Source organism: Triticum urartu, chromosome 7A (genome assembly GCF_056163025.1).
Source record: "Triticum urartu cultivar PI428250 chromosome 7A, HENAU_Tu73, whole genome shotgun sequence".
NCBI lineage: Eukaryota > Viridiplantae > Streptophyta > Magnoliopsida > Poales > Poaceae > Triticum > Triticum urartu.
This window is the reverse complement of record NC_141879.1, coordinates 609,290,370-609,312,066: the sequence shown is the minus strand read 5'-3', so window position 1 is coordinate 609,312,066 and position 21,697 is coordinate 609,290,370. Positions and strand designations below refer to the sequence as shown.

The window sequence follows — 21,697 nt, the reverse complement described above, 5'->3', positions numbered from 1 at the left end:
TGGTTAGGCACCTTGAGCGGGGGGCATGATTGCTTCGCTTGTTCGCCGAGCTGGGCAATTTGTTTCCCAGCTCGTCGTTGTTTCAGCCTTTGATCACTGACAGTACTTCCCGACCGCTCCGCTTCGGCAAATTCCTTTCCAATAATGCGGTCATAGTTTCCTTTCGGCGAATCAGACTTCGGTGTTTTTGTCAGGGCAGCCAGAGTGCGCTTCACTTTCACCCGATCTACCTTCTCCTCCGGAGGTGGATGTTTCTTTGCTTTCACCCCTTCAAAGAATTTCTTCACTTCTTCTCGCGCGATCTCGGCGTTCTCCTCCTGGGTCCTCTCGTATGGTAACCTCTCTGGAGTCTTCAGAGAAGGACCGAATCTGTATGTCCTCCCGCCTCTGGTTGTACTGCTAGACACCGACCGAGCAGACGTAGCGGTTGTCTTCTTTACTTGCTTAAGCGGCGGAGGAGAAGGACTACGACGCGCCGGAGCAGCTGGAGCGGCGGCAGGTCTCTTCCACCCTTGCTGACGAGGCGGAGAAGGAGGAGGCGGGCTGCTCGGGCGCGTCGGCGCAGGCGGAGAAGGAGGCGGAGTGCCGCCGCGCGCCGGAGAAGGAGCCGTCCGAGGGCCCTGATCGTCACTCGCCGGAGGAGGAGGAGGCGGTGGAGGCGGAGTGCCCTGACTCGCCAGAGGAGGAGGAGGAGGCGGTGGCGTCCAGTTCGGAAGGTTGATAAGGTCCTTCCGCCATAGGCATGGAGTCTTCAGAGCAGACCCCAGCCGAGTCTCCCCTTCACCGGTAGGGTGGTCAAGCTGGAGGTCCTCAAATCCCTCCGTTATCTCATCCACCATCACCCTAGCATATCCTTCTGGAATCGGCCGGCAGTGAAAAGTTGCGCCGGGTTCAGTAGGATAAACAGAGCCAACAGCTGCCTTGACCTTCAAATTCATCCATTGCGTCATAAGGTGGCAATTTTGAGACTCCGTGATAGCATCCACGGGATAGCTGGCAGGAGCCGTCAAGGCATGCTCTAGCTGAAGCAGCTCGGTGGAAGCCACGCTGCTTCTGCGCTGAGATGGCGGGGTAGCTTCGGGGGAGGCTTCGGCAGTACGTTTGCTGCGATTTGCTTCTCGTTCCTCTACCGCGTCCACCCTTGCTTGCAGCGCCTGCATTTGGGTCTGCTGCACTTTTTTCCTCCTCTCATGGGATTTGTAACCGCCTGCGTCCGGAAACCCAACCTTCCACGGAACGGAGCCTGGCGTGCCTCGTGTCCGTCCAGGGTGCTCAGGATTCCCGAGGGCCATTGTGAGCTCGTCGTTCTCTCTGTCTGGAAAGAACGTCCCTTCCTGCGCTGCTTCGATATACTGCTTAAGCTTACTGACTGGTATGTCCATTTGATCGTTCGTCCAAATGCACTTCCCTGTTTCAGGGTCCAGGGTTCCGCCAGCCCCGAAGAACCAAGTCCGGCAACGGTCTGGCCAGTTAATTGTCTCTGGTTCGATCCCTTTATGAACCAGATCATTCTCGGTCTTGGACCACTTAGGCCGGCTACGAGGTAGCCACCTGACCCCGTGCGATGGTGAAGCTTCTTCTTCGCAGCATTTTGCTTGTTTGTCGCCGACATCTTCTTACTCTTTTCCGATGTCTTGTGGGCCACAAATGCGGGCCAGTGATCTTTGATATTCTCATATTTTCCCTTGAATTCTGGTGTCTCATTATTTTCGACAAACTTATTCAGCTCTTTCTTCCACCTCCTGAATAGTTCTGCCATCCTCTTCAGAGCAAAAGACTTGATTAATTTCTCTTTAACTGGGTTCTCTGGATTATCCTCAGGTGGTAGGGTGAAATTTGACTTCAGCTCAATCCAAAGATCATTTTTCTGCATATCATTGACATAAGAGACCTCAGGGTCTTCTGTAGCCGGCTTAAACCATTGCTGGATGCTTATCGGGATCTTGTCCCTAACCAGAACCCCGCACTGAGCAACAAATGCGCTCTTTGTCCGGAGGGGTTCAATAGGTTGGCCGTCGGGCGCGATTGCTATGATCTCAAACTTTTCATCCGAGCTCAACTTTTTCTTCGGGCCTCGTCTCTTTACCGAAGTTGTGCTCGATCCGGAGGGCTAGAAAAAAGAACAAAGACTTAATTAATATGTGTACATACCAAAACAATGAATGCATCAATCAGCATAGGCTTAACTAATATATATACCTGGCCGGACTCGGTTCGGTCACCGGAGCCGTCCTCATGTTCTTCTTCTTGCACCGGCATTAGGTCACCGTAGCCATCTTGTTCACCCTGTCCTTCCAGACCATCGGTTTCGTTGAGAAACAACGAGATGGCATCACTTCCTTCTGCGATTATGTCCCTCAACAACGCTTCTTTTGTTGCTTCGTCTAGGGCGGTGTCCATAGTTTCTACAAATATTTACAACATGGCAATTATTATTCAAACATGATAGATGGATATATTAGTGCCAAACGTAGAACTAGCTACCTAATCATAGTAAGCTATCGGGAGGGGGTATATATCGACAACGACGACACTACATCTATGTCCCTCGACGACCCTCGTTCCCGATAAAAAAAAGAGGAAGAAGAAGAAAAATAAGAGGAGAAGAAAGAATAGAGGAGAAGATCTCCTCTATTCTTTCTTCTCCTCTTTTTTTCTTCTTCCTCTTCTTTTTTTATCCTCTTCTTCCTCTCATGTTCGATAGGATCGCCGAGGGGTCAGGAGGTTGCGTAGTGTCTCAGGATTCAACAAAACCATGTCTTCATCATTAGGCGAAAGTAACATGTGCATGATGGTACGAAGCTCTTCAAAGTTGTTCTGGAACGGACTCCCAGATAGGATAATCCGCCTTTTGGTACAAAGTTCAGCAAGAGCCTTCCGAATATCGCTATTTGGAAGGCATTTGCTGAATTGGTACCAAAAGGCGGATTATTCTATCCGGGACTCCATTCCAAAACAACTTTGCAGAACTTCGTACCAACATGCCCTGGTTACTTCCGGCTAATGATGAAGGCATGGATTTCTTCAATACTTTGACACTAGGAAACCTCTCTCGGCCCCTCGGCGATCCTCGACCCCTCGAACCCTCGACGACCTTGGAACCCTCGACCCCTAGACGACCCTCTTCTTCCTCTCATGTTCGAGAGGATCGCCGAGGGGTCGGGAGGTTGCCTAGTGTCAAAGGATTCAACAAAACCATGTCTTCATCATTAGGCGAAAGTAACATGTGCATGATGGTACAAAGCTCTTCAAAGTTGTTCTGGAACGGAGTCCCAGATAGGATAATTCGCTTTTTGGTACAAAGTTCAGCAAGAGCCTTCCGAATATCGCTATTTGGAAGGCCTTTGCTGAATTCATACCAAAAAGCGGATTATTCTATCCGGGACTCCATTCCAGAATAACTTTGCAGAACTTCGTACCAACATGCCCTGGTTACTTCCGGCTAATGATGAAGGCATGGATTTCTTCAATACTTTGACACTAGGAAACCTCTCTCTACTTCCGGCTAATAATAATAATAAGAAGAAGAAGAAGAAGAAGAAGAAGAAGAAGAAGAAGAAGAAAAGAAGAAAAGAAGAAAAAAAAGAGGAGAGGAAGAAAGGAATAGAGGAGAAAAGAGAAGAATAGAATATATTCTATTCTATTTTTCTCTTCTTCTCCTCTATTCCTTTCTTCTTCTCCTCTTCTTTTTCTTCTTTTTTCTTCTTCTTATTTATTTCTCCTCTTCTTTTCGGTAGAGGAAACCCTAAATAGCTAGCAAGTATCGTGGGTGTGAGATACATGTGGCCCTCGGTGTCGGACACTACATCCACGTCCCACAAGTGACGTGGGGGTCGAAGCCCGCGCCACTTGTGGGATGTGGATGTAGTGTCCGACACCGACGGTACATGTATCTCACACCGACGATACTTTCTATTTAGGGTTTCTCCTCTACCGCTCGGCGACCCTCTCGACGACCCTCGTTCCCGATAAAATAAAGAGGAAGAAGAAGAAGAAAAAAGAAGAGAAGAAAGAATAGAGGAGAAGACTTCCTATTCTTCCTCTCCTCTTCTTCCCCTTCTTCCTCGCCTCTCTCATGAATGTCCGGCGTTCTCGACCCCCCCCCCCCACGTGTCGAAGAAAAAAAAGAAGAAGAAAAAAGAGGAGAAGAAGAAAGGAATAGAGGAGAAAAGAGAAAATAGAATATATATTCTATTTTTCTCTTCTTCTCCTCTATTCCTTTCTTCTTCTCCTCTTCTTTTTCTTCTTTTTTCTTCTTCTTATTTATTTCTCCTCGTCTTCCTCTCCCCTCTCGGCGACCCTAGACCCCCTCTCGACCCTCGACCCCTAGGCGACCGTCGACCCCTCTTTTTTTTCTTCCTCTTCTATTTTATCCTCTTCTTCCTCTACTGCTCGGCGACCCTCGACGACCCTTGTTCCCGATAAAAAAAGAGGAAGAAGAAGAAAAAAAAGAGGAGAAGAAAGAATAGAGGAGATCTTCTCCTCTATTCTTTCTTCTCCTCTTTTTTCTTTTCTTATTCCTCTTCTTTTTTATCCTCTTCCTCCTCTCATGTTCGACGACCCTCGACCCCTCGGCGACCCTAGACCCCCTCTCGACCCCCTCTTCTAAAGAACTATTTTTTCTAAAGAACTATTTTTTGCATATATACATGAACATAGATATATACACAGAGAACATATATATACATATATATAAAAAACAAGCATATATATGAAAAAAATCTATGAACAGAAAAAAATCCTAATTTTTCTAAAAAACTATTTTTTGCATATATACATGAAAAAAAAGCATATAACAGAAAAAAAAAGCATATAACAGAAAAAAAAACATATAACAGAAAAAAAAAGCATATAACAAAAAAAGCATATAGCTAGGGCGCCGCGGCCGGACCAGAGGAGGACCGCGGAGTCCGGCGACGGCGACGGCGACGGCGACGATGGGGGCGGGCGGGCGACGGCGACGGCGACGGCGACGCGGGCGACGGCGACGATGGGGGTGGGCGGGCGACGGCGACGATGGGGGCGGGCGGGCGACGGCGACGGCGGGGCGGCGCGCGGCGCGGGCGACGGCGACGATGGGCGCGGGCGACGGCGACGATGGGGGCAGGCGGCGTCGGGGCAGGGCGACGAGGGCGACGGCGACGTGGGCAGGCCGGGGCGGCACGCGGCGCGGGCGACGGCGACGATGGGGGCGGGCGGCGTCGGGGCAACTGCAAGATGAGAATGAAAAATTCCAAAGTGTGCCTTATATAGCAGAGGCTTTAGTCTCGGTTCGTGGCAGCAACCGGGACTAAAGGTTGGCATTAGTCCCGGTTGGTGCCACGAACCGAGACCAATGGCCTCTTTTCGGCAGGCCAAAGGGCGGAAAGCGAAGCGCATTGGTCCCGGTTGGTGGCACCAACCGGGACTAAAGGGGGGCAATGGTCACGGTTGGTGCCACGAACCGTGACCAATGCCCCCTTTAGTCCCGGTTGGTGCCACCAACCGGGACCAATGCCCTTGTGCTGCCCGCGCCCATAAGTTTAGTCCCACATCGCTAGTTGAGAGCGCCCGGCACTGGTTTATAAGCTCTGCTGCCTCCTCCCTCTCGAACTCCTCTGAATAGCAAGCCTATGGGCCTAATTTGACACTGCTTTGCCTGTGGGCCTATTGGGCCTTCTGCGGGCCTGGATCCTGGCCCATGTAGGGTTTCTAGTCGTATTCAGGCCGTGGAGGCCCAGTTGGTGGCATTTTTTTTGGTTTTTTATTTTTTATTTCTATATTTTTTTGGTTTTTTATTTTTTTATTTCTACTTAAAACTAAATACTTACAGTTTTTTAGTGATTTCTTTTTGCTTTTAAGTCACAAAAATTATAAACTTTCTGTTAGTGCCATTAGTTTTAAATTTTAAATAGTTTAAATTTGAATTTTTAAAAATTTGTGTGAATCACTAGTTTATGAATAACTTTACTATAAAATTAGAATTTTTTTCTTCTTTGCTATTTATTTTTTATTTATACTTACAATTAAATACTTATAGTTTGATTTTAGGTCACACAAACTATATTCTTTTTGCTATTGAAGAATATTATAGTTTTATTTTAGTTGATCATAACATAATATTTTAATTGATTGTTTTTATTTTCATAAAAGTTTTGTAGTTCATTCTGTTTGCTATTAATTCATTCTTTGAGCTAGATGACTCTGAAATTGGAAAGCATTTCAAAATGAACTCTGAAAAGGTTGAAAGTTGGCATGGTATCATCATTTCACCCACATAGCATGTTCCAAAAAGTAGAGAGGGTTACGACAAAAACTTGATGCACTTCGTGTACAAAATGGACAATCACTTTCGAAGTATCAAAGTTTCGAACCATAAGACATGAAAACATTTCAAATGAACTCTGAAAAAGTTGAAAGTTGGGATGGTATCATAATTTCACCCACATAGCATTTGCTTATTGCGGGAGGAAGTCTTCATTTTTTCTTCGCTTGTGTCATTTGCTTATTGCGCCGTAACCATGGATAATCTTCATTGTTTATCAGGATGCTTGGGTCAGCCTTGACACTGAAGGGAGGAATTTCATGAAACTTTTCATAATCTTCAGACATGTCTGTCTTGCCGTCCACTCCCAGGATGTCCCTTTTTCCTGAAAGAACTATGTGGCGCTTTGGCTCATCGTATGATGTATTCGCTTCCTTATCTTTTCTTTTTCTCGGTTTGGTAGACATGTCCTTCACATAGATAACCTGTGCCACATCATTGGCTAGGACGAACGGTTCGTCAGTGTACCCAAGATTTTTCAGATACACTGTTGTCATTCCGTACTGTGGGTCTACCTGTACCCCGCCGCCTAACAGATTGACCCATTTGCACTTAAACAAAGGGACCTTAAAATCAGGTCCGTAGTCAAGTTCCCATATGTCCACTATGTAACCATAATATGTGTCCTTTCCGCTCTCGGTTGCTGCATCAAAAGCGGACACCGCTGTTTTGGTTGGTGCTCTTTTGATCTTGGGCGATCGTGTAAAATGTATTCCCATTTATCTCGTATCCTTTGTAAGTCAATACAGTCAAAGATGGTCCCCTGGACAACAAGTACAACTCATCACAAACAGTGTTGTCACCTCTGAGACGTGTTTCCAACCAACTGCTGAAAGTCCTGATGTGTTCACATGTAATCCAGTCGTCGCACTGCTCCGGGTGTTTGGAGCGCAGACTGTTCTTGTGTTCATCGACATACGGGGTCACCAAGGTAGAGTTTTGTAGAACTGTGTAGTGTGCTTGAGACCAAGAATATCCGTCCCTGCATATTATTGAGTCTCTTCCTAGAGTGCCTTTTCAAGTCAGTCTCCCCTCATACCGCGATTTAGGGAGACCTATCTTGTTAAGGCCAGGAATGAAGTCAACACAAAACCCGATAACATCCTCTGTTTGATGGCCCATGGAGATGCTTCCTTCTGGCCTAGCGCGGTTACGGACATATTTCTTTAGGACTCCCATGAACCTCTCAAAGGGGAACATATTGTGTAGAAATACGGGCCCCAGGATGACAATCTCGTCGACTAGATGAACTAGGACGTGCGTCATGATATTGAAGAAGGATGGTGGGAACACCAACTCGAAACTGACAAGACATTGCGCCACATCACTCCTTAGCCTTGGTACGATTTCTGGATCGATCACCTTCTGAGAGATTGCATTGAGGAATGCACATAGCTTCACAATGGCTAATCGGACGTTTTCCGGTAGAAGCCCCCTCAATGCAACCGGAAGCAGTTGCGTCATAATCACGTGGCAGTCATGAGACTTTAGGTTCTGAAACTTTTTCTCTGGCATATTTATTATTCCCTTTATATTCGACGAGAAGCCAGTCGTGACCTTCATACTGAGCAGGCATTCAAAGAAGATTTCTTTCTCTTCTTTCGTAAGAGTGTAGCTGGCAGGACCTTTATACTGCTTCGGAGGCATGCCGTCTCTTTCGTGCAAACGTTGCAGGTCCTCTCGTGCCTCAGGTGTATCTTTTATCTTCCCATACACGCCCAAGAAGCCTAGCAGGTTCACGCAAAGGTTCTTCGTCACGTGCATCACGTCGATTGAGGAGCGGACCTCTAGGTCTTTCCAGTAGGGTAGGTCCCAAAATATAGATTTCTTCTTCCACATGGGTGCGTGTCCCTCAGCGTCATTCGGAACAGCTAGTCCACCGGGACCCTTTCCAAAGATTACGTAGTGTAAATCATTGACCATAGCAAGCACGTGATCACCGGTGCGCATGGCGGGCTTCTTCCGGTGATCTGCCTCGCCTTTGAAATGCTTGCCTTTCTTTCGACATTGATGGTTGGTCGGAAGAAATTGACGATGGCCCAGGTACACATTCTTCCTGCATTTGTCCAGGTATATACTTTCAGTGTCATCTAAACAGTGCGTGCATGCGTGGTATCCTTTGTTTGTCTGTCCTGAAAGTTTACTGAGAGCGGGCCAATCGTTGATGGTCACGAACAGCAACGCCTTAAGGTTAAATTCCTCCTGTCTGTGCTCATCCCACGTACGTACACCGTTTCCATTCCACAGCTGTAAAAGTTCTTCAACTAATGGCCTTAGGTACACATCAATTTCGTTGCCGGGTTGTTTAGGGCCTTGGATGAGAACTGGCATCATAATGAACTTCCGCTTCATGCACATCCAAGGAGGAAGGTTATACATACATAGAGTCACGGGCCAAGTGCTGTGATTGCTGCTCTGCTCCCCGAAAGGATTAATGCCATCCGCGCTTAAAGCAAACCATACATTCCTTGGGTCCTTTGCAAACTCATCCCAGTACTTTCTCTCGATTTTTCTCCACTGCGACCCGTCAGTGGGTGCTCTCAACTTCCCATCTTTCTTTCGGTTCTCATTGTGCCATCGCATCAACTTGGCATGCTCTTCGTTTCTGAACAGACGTTTCAACCGTGGTATCATAGGAGCATACCACATCACCTTCGCAGGAACCCTCTTCCTGAGGGGCTCGCCGTCAACATCACCAGGGTCATCTCGTCTGATCTTATACCGCAACGCACCGCATACTGGGCATTCGTTCAGATCCTTGTAGGCACCGCGGTAGAGGATGCAGTCATTAGGGCATGCATGTATCTTCTCCACCTCCAATCCTAGAGGGCATACGACCTTCTTTGCTGCGTATGTACTGTCGGGCAATTCGTTATCGTTTGGAAGCTTCTTCTTCAATATTTTCAGTAGCTTCTCAAATCCTTTGTCAGCCACAGCATTCTCTGCCTTCCACTGCAGCAATTCCAGTACGGTACCGAGCTTTGTGTTGCCATCTTCGCAATTGGGGTATAACCCTTTTTTGTGATCCTCTAACATGCGATCGAACTTCAGCTTCTCCTTTTGACTAATGCATTGCGTCCTTGCATCGACAATGACCCGGCAGAGATCATCATCATCGGGCACATCGTCTGGTTCCTCTTTATCTTCAGCAGCTTCACCCGTGGCAGCATCATTGGGCACATCGTCTGGTTCCTCTTGATCTTCACCAGCTCCCCCCGTTGCAGCATCACCGTATTCAGGGGGCACATAGTTGTCATCATACTCTTCTTCTTCGCCGTCTTCCATCATAACCCCTATTTCTCCGTGCCTCGTCCAAACATTATAGTGTGGCATGAAACCCTTGTAAAGCAGGTGGGAGTGAAGGATTTTCCGGTTAGAGTAAGACCTCGTATTCCCACATTCAGTGCATGGACAACACATAAAACCATTCTGCTTGTTTGCCTCAGCCGCATCGAGAAACTCATGCACGCCCTTAATGTACTCGCGGGTGTGTCTGTCACCGTACATCCATTGCCGGTTCATCTGCGTGCATTATATATAATTAAGTGTCCAAATTAATAGAAGTTCATCATCACATTAAAACCAAAGTGCATACATAGTTCTCATCTAACAACATATAGCTCTCCAGAGCATCTAATTAATTAAACCATACATTGAAACTATGTAAAACATTTCAATGCGAAAACAAATGCGATCATAATCGCAACCAAGGTAACAATTGATCCAACGGCATAATGATACCAAGCCTCGGTATGAATGGCATATTTTCTAATCTTTCTAATCTTCAAGCGCATTGCATCCATCTTGATCTTGTGATCATCGACGACATCCGCAACATGCAACTCCAATATCATCTTCTCCTCCTCAATTTTTTTATTTTTTCCTTCAACAAATTGTTTTCTTCTTCAACTAAATTTAACCTCTCGACAATAGGGTCGGTTGGCATTTCCGATTCACATACATCCTAGATAAATAAAATCTATGTCACGTTGGTCGGCATAATTTTCATAAACAATAAATGAACCAATAGTTATGAAGATAATATACATACCAAATCCGAATCATAGACAGGACAAGGGCCGACGGGGGCGGATACCAAAACCATCGCACTATATAAGATGCAATAATAAATGTAAGAAAATGATACAAGTATCTATCTAAACAGACAAGTAAGAATATTTTTCCTTTCAGAAAGAAGATAAGAACAAGAGGCTCACCACGGTGGTGTCGGTGATGAGATCAGCGCGGGTGATCGACGGCGGTGAAGACGGGGACGGGGCGTGACGGACCGCTAAATCTAGACAAATCTCGAGGAAAATGGAGCTTGGAGGTCGAGCTTCGAGAGGAGAAAGTTTAAGTAGTGTGGCTCGGGCATTCCATCGAACACCTCATGTGCATAGGAGGTGAGCTAGAGCACCACAAACCCCTCCCCTCGCCGGCCAGAGAAAAACAGAGCACTGGAGTGCTCTGCTCGCGGGCGAGGGTATATATAGGCACCTCATTGGTCCCGATTTGTGGCAAGAACCGGGACTAAAGGGGAGCCTTTGGTCCCGGTTCAGGCCACCAACCGGGACCAATGGTGGTGGGCCAGGAGCGAGGCCCATTGGTCCCGGTTCGTCCCACCAACCGGGACCAAAAGGTCCAGACGAACCGGGACCAATGGCCCACGTGGTACGGCCGGCCCCGTGGGCTCACGAACCGGGACCAATGCCCACATTAGTCCCGGTTCTACACTGAACCGGGACTAATGGGCTGAGCCGGCCTGGACCATAGCCCTGTTTTCTACTAGTGCATGCACAGGATCGCGGCGGCGGTTGGCGTTGTATGGGCGACAACAGCGGCTGGCGCGAGAGTGGGTGCTCCCTGTAGCGCCCGAAATCGAGGCAGCGGCCCCTCTTCATCAACAACGGCGGACTCCGGGGTCGTGTGGGCGACTCAGAGTCCGGATCTCGAGGTGGTGACGGCCTTTTCAGGCTGGTGGCGGTATGGGATGTCCGTTCCACCAACGGGTTTGATGCGGCTCAGCAGGTGACACATATGCCATTTTCGGAGTTGTCGGGCGATGCCTGTCATCAGCAGGTGAAGCCACCGGTGGATGCGCTATCGATGGATTCTACGCATGACGTCTTATACGGAGACGTCAAGTCATGTCTACTACCGGCAGGTGATGCACGATGGCTTTGGTGGAGGTGTCATGTTTAGCGTGTTGTAGTTGGATCGAAAGTGGTGCGACAGTAGCGGGAGGCAGGCGGTATGAGATGTCTTTTACTTCCGTTGTCTCCTCCAGAGGTATCCGCCTATCGAAGCATCAGTAGACGGATAAGGGCGGATATGGCTTCAACGACGAGTTTATGCACTCCAGTGGAAACACAAGATCTTGGATCGGGCTATGTCGTCGCGCGCCTGTCGTGTCCTTGCTGAAGGTGGTGGATCGAAGCCTGGCTTTGGGGATGAGAATCCGAAGTTCAACCTTGTGGTGGACTCGCCATCATCGGCGCATGTGCGGTGATTCCTTCTTGAAGGCATAGCCTAGGAGTTGTATATTTTTCGTTTATGTTCTGTCTTGTATCATAGAATTAGTGGCTATCTGGAGGAGTTACTGTTGTCGCGAGGTATACGGCTTCAGGGTTTGATTTCCGCTTTATTTCCGGACCGATGGTGTTCGGCTGCTGGATTTTACACTATTAATAATATATTGTCAAGCGTCATCGACACTGGAGGAAGCTTCGGCCTCCACGTGTGTCCCACGATGAGCCCGAACATGTGATTCCAAGATCCGCCGCCACAAGAACCCACCACCTGGCCCGTTATCCCCCGCGAAGGGGACGCCGCCACCACAATGCACGGGCATTTTTAATAGTATGATAGTAAAATGTGCCGTCGATCAATCTGTGGACTCCAAGGGCCCCTCCTAGAAGAACTGGCCATCGGCCATGTCAGTAGCCACGTAGACATTCGGATCGGTCATGTACGTCGGCAGTTGTCCCGTCACCGGCGAAGCATGGCCGCTCCGATCGATGAACTGCACGTCACTGATGGACGCGGCGGCCACGTTGGTGGGGAGGTAGCCGCTGCCCATGGGAGCCAGGTCCGTGGCGCGGGTCTGCACGAAGCCGCCGAACTGGATGCGCGACGCCCGGTCCGCCATCCCTCCGGCGAAGAGCGACCTGGGGAAACGGCCGATCAGCGCAAGGCCGTCCCCGTTGAGCCCACAGTACGCCAGCCAATCTCCCAGCTCACCGTCCTGCATTTACAGTTTATTAGACAAGTTGAATGAACGTGGAAATTAACAGATCTTGAACGGTGGTTTAGACTGGTATAATATATACGTACCTTGATGACTTTGATCGTGATGGTTTGCTTGGGTCCTCCGGGCTGGGAGACGGCCTGAATCACGTCGCCCAGAGACATGGGCGCGCCCTCTTCTGGCTGGAAGCCAATGGCGCAGTCTGCGTTGCGGCAGAAAGCTTTCTGGGATCCATCACTCGCCACAAAAGTATGTAGCATCAAGAATACGATCAGAAACCACTCAAAATCAACATAAACATTTTTTTTCGAGAAAACTTAACGAGATTCCAGTCGGTCACGCACCGTCCAAATAGCGGCCAAGCGAGTGCGGGAATCGCCGTAGACGGACGGCGCCTCCCAGCCGATCTGGATGGCGTTGTAGTTGGCCGCCGCGCCGTCTCCGTGGTCGATGAGCCAGACCGAGGCCAAGCTGTACTGCTCGGGGCTCAGAGCTAGGCCGTACACGTCCAGCGTCATGATGAAGCCGTAGTAGCCCTCGTCCGATGCTTCTGCTGCTGCCTGGTGCTGCGCAAACTGCAAAACCAGAGAGCTATAGTACTCCTTCCGTTCCAAGTGCATAAGGCATTTTAGGCTGGTCACAATGGGGAGGAATTTAAGAATAACATTATACACTCCAATACAACTTTATTTATGTGGCACATATTTAATGAAGAGAGAGGTGCTTGTGGTAATTAGCTAAGTTACCGAAACATCACACACTTCAAGAAACAATGAGTCTATAACCTAATAAACACATCGTTGTATGACACTACATAGATGTTCCTACCCACTATGAAGGTAGTAACATAATCTAGGAAAGTGTGTAAGTTACTAGCTTATGTTCTTGCCTATTGTGACCAGCCTTAGAGAATTCAGGATTTCTAAGAGTATAAGTCGCTATTGTCAATTCACAAGAGGTGGTAATTAATTACGTGACCAATCCTAGACCGCACATGAATCTGCACATCCAGTGCATGCAAATAGCCTATACATCTTCCCGTGCATGCAAAGAGCACTAATTATGTTTGCATGCAATCCACCTATTAACAAGCAAGTTGGTTGGCTGCCATGTTTGGATGGCGCCCTAGCTGCTCATAAAACAGATGATTTAATTTTCATCTGACCCAATCTCTACGCGCCTAAATCACAGTGCCACTGGCTGGTCATAGTGGGGGTAACATAAATAGTATCATATATTTGGAACTTACAAACATGCTTATGTGAGAGGTAATTAAAGAAGAGAGAGATGATTATAATAACATAGATAGATACTGTAACATAATAAATGTGATGTTACTGTGTCATGCATGGCAATAAATAAGACCACCTATGATACTAATCTATGATACTATGTACTATAAAGGTAGTAATACAGACTAGTAACATATGCATGTTACTAGTCTAAGAGCATGGTTAATAGTATAGCCAGATGCTGGCTATAAACCAGTGACATGTCATATACAACCCATCTTATAGCCAACATGTACAATAATAGATCAAAAGAGTGTACTACTTTTTTATTATGTGACCCACTTTCATTTTCATAAAGTGACTAGGAGCACGTGCTAGAGCCGGCTCTTCACGAAGAAGCCACTTACCTTCTCTCTTCTCTTCTCTTTCCTCCAACCAAGCAGAAATATACTAGTTTATTTCTTATAGCCCGCTGACTCATCTCTATTATACTTGCTCTAAGTTAGATGGTGTTTGGTTCTCTAGTCCTAGGACTTTTTATAGTCCCAACTAAAAAGTCCCTAGTCTCTAAAAAGTCCCTCCCTGTTTGTAAGTCTCTCCCTGTTTGTTTTCAGAGACTAAAAAGTCCCTAGTCCCTTCCTAGAGGTTATTAAATGACCATGTTGCCCCTAGTATATAAAAAAATAACAATCAAACAACACCATGGGGTGGCGGGCCAATGGGTGCATGGAGGGGCATTGTTGAAAAAGTCTCAAAAAGTCCTAAAATCTTCTTCATTTAGTCCCAAATGCCTAGTTTAGTCCCTAAAAAATCCCTCTCGTTTGATAAAAAAGTCTCTAAAAAAGACTTTTTCTAATCCCTACACAAAAAAATTCCTAAAAACAAACACCCTCTTATTTCTTACTATAGCCAGCCTTAGACGGCCTATGCACGTGGACGGAGGGAGTACTACTAGTAGTACTAAAAAAATGATCTACGACCAATCGACGTAGTACGTATGGCCTATCATGGCGCCATCAGATTCAGTGTCGAGTGGCGAAGCTTGACCGAGCAGCCATCTTTGGATCGTTTCGTTGCTCGACGTTTGGGCTTCCACCTGATCCGATCATCAACGAACTGACATGCAAAAATTAGAAAACTATTGTAGTAAAAGCTACTGAGGCTGGTCATAGTGGGGAGTAACTTACAGTAGTGTCATATATATGACATTAGTCTAAGTTACTATCTTCATAGTGCAAAATAACATAGTAGTAGTGTCATAGATTGCTTCATTTATTAACTCATACTCATTTGCCTCGGAAAGTGCTATGTTACAGTAACATATTATGTTACCACAACCACCTCTTTTCTCATTAAATACTTGTCACATAAGCAAAATTATGGTTTTGGTAACATGATATGCAGCTGTACGGACCTCCAAGATAGCTCACCAAAGGCGAAACCAAATCAGACCATGGCAACACACCGGGCACGCCATCGAACTCTAGATCTGGCACCACGCATGACCAAGACGTCGAAGAAGGAAACCATACCTGCCATCCACGAGCCATGAACCCAGCACACGACCCATCATTTTCCAGATGACGTCGATGCAGACCACAATCTGCATCCGCTCCTAGACTAACTCCCAAGCTCCGCGTCGGCGCTGGAGCAAACGCCATCGCAACAGTGGAACTCGAGGGCACAGTTCCACCACAAGGATGCCGCCGCCACCACGTCATCCTTACACAGACTAGTTTCCAAATTCTTTTCCAACCATAGGACCGATCACCTCGTCATGGAAGGATCTAAAGAATCTTTATTGAGCCCTACCATCACCGTCGCCGAAGCCAAGACGATAAACAACTTAAAAACCTAACTATGAGGGCCTAAAAACGATTCACACGTGTGGATCCGACGGCCCCCTTACCACCGACGACTGAGGTCATCAGCGAAGGGAAGCCGCGGAAGGACCATGGCTAGGGTCCAGCCACCAAGCACCGAGAGGAAAACTCTTCGCAATGCTGCGTGCGTCCGGGGTGTCCATGGTTCCAGCTTAATTTTTTGGGTAAAAGTTGCCCAATAACAACAATTACGGTTTCACGGATACGTGATTTTGGACTCTTCTTTGCTCGTTGCTTACTATTACCTCCATTCACAATTATAACATGTTCTAACTTTTTTCTGATTCACAATTATAACATGTTGTAATCTTTTTTTGCGGGGTAATGTGTATATAATCCATATTGAAATATTCAAAACGTCTTATAATTGTGAACAAAGAAATAGTGTTTTCGCTAAACATGAGGTAAATACATTGAAAGTGCTTAAACATGCGCTCAATGACCACTTTAATACCTAAAGTTGTAAAATACATGGTACTCAAAACTTGCATCAGCCGTGCAAATACATTGTCTCCTCCTCTATATAGGCTACTAAAGTGGCACGCCAGCATATAGCACTGGCCCACTGTCAGTGGGTGGGAGTTGGGAAGGTGTTGGTAGCTTGTTTTTTCTACGAGGAAGGCGATGGTATGTTGACCTTGGCGCGATGAAATTGGCAACCTATTGCTATCACTAGTGGTTGAAGCATCACCATGTGGTGCCGCTTAAAAGGAAGCTATGCGCATATTTCTATTTAAAAAGAATACATGGGGTCCTCGTCTTCATCTCAAAGAAATCTTAGAAAAAAAATCCTCACCTTTATCTAAAAAAAAAGAAAAAAAATTACCACCACAGCCTACCAGCGAGCGCCACTTTGCATAGCCCTCCATTCAAAAAAAACATGGGGTCCTCACCTCCATCTAAAAAGGAAAAGAAAATATTTGAAAGGAAATCCCCACATCCATCTAAAAAATAATATTTTAAAAGCTTTCTCACCGCGGCCAATTAGGTTGCGCCATGTGGCATAGCTGGTTGGCCGCCCTTCTTGTAACGCTTAATAGGTTTTATGCCCGTGTGGATAACCATCCCACCGATGACACTTGATGTCTAACGTGGATAATTATACTATTTTATATTCTTTTAGGCGAAATGTATAAATTAAGTTGGAGTTTGAATGAAAAACAGGAGCCTATGATCATGGTCTAACAACAACAACGACGACAAAAATATCTAGAATTGAGAGTTGGGCTCACGGAAAAAGAAAAAAAAAAGCAAAGAAATCATACAAATCAATGTCTTCGTTTTGCTCTTTATTTGCGCATATGATGTAAAAAGATGTTTGAATGGATTGTAAAATTTATCTGCATATGAGAAACTCAAAAACCAAAGGACAAATTCCTCAATTGTCCTATGATCCATTCCTTTAAATCACATGGATGAACAACGCCGCCATAGAAACTCCCGCAAAAAAAACGTCACCATAGAAAAATATGACATTACTCCTATATTTTTTCCTCCATGTTTCGTATGAAATCAAATAGGCCCTTAATACTCTTTTTTTAGGATAATAGGCATTAAATACTCATGAGTATGTGTGTTTAACCTTTTTCTTTTTGAACACAGTACAATGGCAGATGCTCACATACACGACCATACCTTCACCCCTATGAAACACATGCACACACACCCTATTCATGTGAGCACTTCCGAGATACTGAGCCGACATAATGTCTTGAGATTGGCAAAGTCATCACAAGTGCCTCGTAGTAGAGGGAAACGTCTCCTTCATTGAACGAACATCGCTGGAAATTCTGAAATAAATTCAAAAAAAAATGCAAGTATCAATGTCATTCTAGGATCATGATGTGTGTAAAATCTGTGAAGTATTCCGTCCGTTTTAACGGGAACATGCTACAAAGCTTTTCCCCTACACGGGGGTTAAGACAGGAAGATCCACTTTCACCATATCTCTTCCTCTTTGTGGCAGATGGACTTTCACGCCTAATAAATAGAAAGACCGAAGCGGGGGAGATCCAGGAGCTAAAAATATGTCGTCACAGCCCTGGTATCTCGCACCTGCTATTTGCAGATGATAGCTTGTTATTTTTTTAAGCAAATAGTGATCAAGCAACAAAGGTGAAGCATATTCTGAGCAATTATGAGCGAGCTACGGGCCAGATGATTAGCCCATCAAAATGCTCCCTACTTCTTGGAAATAAATGCTCAGAAGAAGATGGTCAGCAAGTCATACATATTCTGAATGTGGTGACAGTGAGTTCTGAGAAGTACTTGGGCTTGCCGGTTCCAGAAGGGCGTATGGATAAAGGTAAATTCAAGTCAACTAAGGATAAAGCAAGGAAAAAATGAATGATTGGACGGAAAAATATGCCTCCAGTGGTGCCAAGGAGACGCTAATAAAATCCGTGGCTCAGGCAATTCCCACATTTGCGATGAGCTTCTTCAAGTTTTCGGCATCCCTATGTGAGGAGCTCATGCACATGACCAGAGAATTCTGGTGGGGAGATGATAAGGATCGCTGACATATTCATTGGTTGAGTTGGGAGAAACTCACACAACGCAAAAACCAGGGAGGTATGGGGTTCAAGGACCTTAGAGTATTTAATCAGGCTCTCCTTGCTAGGCAAGCTTGGCGTCTTATTGCATATCCTCACAGTCCCTGTGCAAGAGTATTAAAGGCGAAATACTATCATGAGGCAGATCTACTGGACACAGCATTTATTCACAATGCGTCACCGGGTTGGCAGGGTATCATGGCTTAGAACTTCTTAAAAAAGGATGTGTATAGTGTATATGCAATGGTAAAAGCGTTCGCATCTGGAGAGACAACTGGATCCCAAGGAGAAATATGAAAATTAATACAAATCTAACGAACTCCCGAATCCGTTGGGTAGCGGATCTCATTGACCAGGAGACTCACTCTTGGAAGGAGGATAACATAAGACGTATTTTTACACAACAAGATGCGAATGATATCTTGAGCATTCGACTCCCAAACTTTGAGGAGGACGATTATATTGCTTGGCAGCCGGAAAAGAATGGAATTTTCACTGTGCGGAGTGCATATAGGCTAGCCATGGATGAAAAGAGATCTGAAATTATTGGACCAAGCCACAATATATCGGGGGACCGGAGTATTTGGAACTCTATTTAGAAAACAAATGTCCCCCAAAAGGTACGTATTTTTACATGAAGGCTAGCAATAGAATCCCTTGCGGTTCAAACAAATAGATTTCGACGTATTCCGGGCCTCACTCCAATCTGTAATGTTTGTGGTGTTGAGGACGAAACGGGGTTCCATGTTGCGCACCGTTGTACGTTTGCAAGAGCCCTCGCATGAATTGAAGGACGTGTGGAACCTTCCTCCTGAGCATGAAATAAGCTACACAGGAAAGGATTGGGTTCTTGTCCTACTAGATAAAGTGATTGAAGACTTACGATAAAAATTTATGTTATTCTGGTGGCGTGCCTGGCATCATAGAAATGATGCGATCTTTGCGAAAGGTAAAGCAAAAATCTCCCACTCTGCTCGGTTTTTGCAAAACTACCTTGCAAACATCCGTTTGATCGAGAACGGAAACTCTGAGATTGATCGTAAAGGAAAAAGCCCTATGATCAATTTGCCAAAAGTGAAAGAACATGATAATACAAAGGAAAAAGCTTGGCAAAAGCCTGACCACGGGTGGGCCAAGGTCAATGTGGATGGAAGTTTTTTGCAGGAGAATAGTAGTGGAGCATGGGGAGCTGTGGTACGAGAGCATGATGGGAGAATTATATTGTCGGCCTGGGACTACATTCCGCGATGCAAAGGAGCAGACTTCGCAGAAGCTATGGCTTGCCTAGAAGGACTACGGGCAGCGATGTCGGGCACAGACCTACCTTTAATTATTGAGACGGACATCAGTGTCGTGGCAAAGGCACTTGACCCCTCATACGTGGATAGATCGGAAATCAGAGTGTTTGCAAAGGAATTCCAGGTCATCAAGCAAGGAAACAGAGAAGTTAAAGTTCACAAAGCAGATAGAAGAGTCAATAGTTTAGCCCATAGTCTTTGCCAATTTAGGCGTAGAGAGTTGCGTGGAGGTGTTATGTAAGGGACATAGCCAACCTACGTGTTGAGCGTGGCCTTGCAAGATTGTAAGAACAATGTTTCCTCTTTTAATTAACACAACTCTCTATTTCAAAAAAAAATGTCATTCTAGGACTGCTAATTCCACCACAAATAACCATGTGAGCTACCCTCGGTTCCCAATGTTTAACACTGTCCTTCTTCGTATCTGCTGCGCGCTCCGCCTCCATCGCTAGCTGTGCATGTGCCGATGTGCGCGTATGCGGGACGTGACGTACTACGTACGCGCGGCGCGGAGGCAGCTGCTGTCCTGGCCACCGCGCGCACCCGACGCGGCCAAGGGGGTTCGCTCGTCGTCCGCGAGAGGCCACAGCCCACGCACGTACGCGTGTGGAAGCGTCTCCCTGCCCATACAGGCGCGGCCGACTGAGGCTAACCCGTCTGTGGCTGTGACGACCGCGGCGAGATATAGCAAGGATAAGGGGACACGGACTTCCATCCCATTCTACCATCTCATTCCGCATTTCGATTTCGCCACACGACGCCGGCCACAGCTCCCCGCCAACCTCCCCGGTGAACCAAGCGCTCTCTCTCTCTCCGTCGATCGTATGGTGCCCATGGTCACCGAGGCGTGGACGCTCGCCGGGTGCGGCGGGGCCGCGTCCAAGCCCTTGCCGGCGCAGGAGGTCCCCACGCTGCTGCATCCTACTGCCAAGAAACCCACGTCGTTCAGAGCGGTGGCCGTCGCGAGTAGCACAAGCCAGGACGGTCCCGGCCGGCGCGACGCCGCCGTCGTCGGTAGGCGCGGCGGCATCGCGTCGTGCCTGCTGGCCGCCCTCGCGCTGGCCGGCTCCTCCTCCTCTGGCGGCGCCGCGCGGGCCGCCATCCTGGAGGCTGACGACGACCTGGAGCTGCTGGAGCGCGTCAAGGAGGACAAGAAGAAACGGCTCCAGAAGCAAGGGATCATCAACTCCTCCGCCGCCGAGACAGGTCGGTCGGCTCGATCGATCAGCAAAATTAGCCATGCCTTGTACTAGTACTGATCTGTGCAAACTAGTGCTGGCAATTAATCCTTAACCACAGGGTACTTGCAGGACCTGGTGTACAAGCTGAGCAAGGTGGGGCAGGCCATTGACAAGGACGACCTCGCCGCCGCCGGCGACGTCCTCGGCCCCGCCTCCGACGCGCCGTGGGTGCAGAACGTCAATGCAGCTTTCTCCAAGGCACGCATGCTCCTACCAGAACACGACACTTACATATATATAGAACTGTTTGACTGCAATTTCATCTCATTTCTATCACTGTATGTGCACAACAGTTCAGCTCAAGCAGTGAGGAGAAGAGCGCGGTCGACACCTTCAACTCTTCGCTGTCCTCCTTATTCACATCAGGTATGTAATTCTTCATCAGTCTCTAGCACTGGAAGAATTAGGAAATGGTGTCCTCAACATCATCTCGCTTTCCATTCTTGTTGCAGTGAGCAAGAGCGACATCAACTCGTCCAAGTCGGCGTTCGTGTCGTCGGCCACGGCGCTGGAGAAATGGGTGGAGCTGGCCGGGCTCACCGGCAAGCTCAAAGGCTTCTGAATTTTCCGAGACAACTGAATTGCTGTCTGACGAGTACATACCTACCTACCTGGAGATGATGTTTTCCTTCAAGCGCTGGCTTGATGATGTTCTCCATGCCACTGATACATGCGTTGATTCTATCGTAACCACGGCTTCGACGGAAGAACAATCTGTTAGAATCACAATTCCCTCTGTTTTTCTTCCCCTTGTTGAGATGTAAGACACTGTTCGTGTCAAGAAATTGTTTGCACCGTATTAGGATATTAAGCAAAAATAAAAAGTTTCTCCATGTCTCTCTAGTGCCTGTTTGCAACATATTCATGCGTGTTTTCGCACCGAGATTCCGATGTGCCACATATATGAAACTGATGTATGTTCATGCTAAGTTCCTGACCA

At 47.0% G+C, this 21,697-nt stretch overlaps 2 protein-coding genes across 2 annotated transcripts; one reads left to right on the top strand and one right to left on the bottom strand.

The window, feature by feature from the left end:
• Window positions 1-12,215: 12,215 nt before the first annotated feature.
• Window positions 12,216-15,392, bottom strand: LOC147960667 (uncharacterized). Its single transcript, XM_087533473.1, has 4 exons — window positions 15,316-15,392; window positions 12,896-13,184; window positions 12,638-12,775; window positions 12,216-12,548 (listed from the first exon to the last, which is right to left on the bottom strand). Exons 1-4 carry the CDS (start codon window positions 15,390-15,392, stop codon window positions 12,216-12,218), a joined length of 837 nt encoding a protein of 278 aa, XP_087389599.1.
• Window positions 15,393-19,977: 4,585 nt separating this feature from the next.
• On the top strand, window positions 19,978-21,594 carry LOC125520666 (chloroplast thylakoid lumen protein). Its single transcript, XM_048685626.2, has 4 exons — window positions 19,978-20,722; window positions 20,816-20,955; window positions 21,051-21,123; window positions 21,210-21,594. Exons 1-4 carry the CDS (start codon window positions 19,993-19,995, stop codon window positions 21,317-21,319), a joined length of 1,053 nt encoding a protein of 350 aa, XP_048541583.2. The 5' UTR covers window positions 19,978-19,992; the 3' UTR covers window positions 21,320-21,594.
• The last annotated feature ends 103 nt before the right edge of the window (window positions 21,595-21,697 follow it).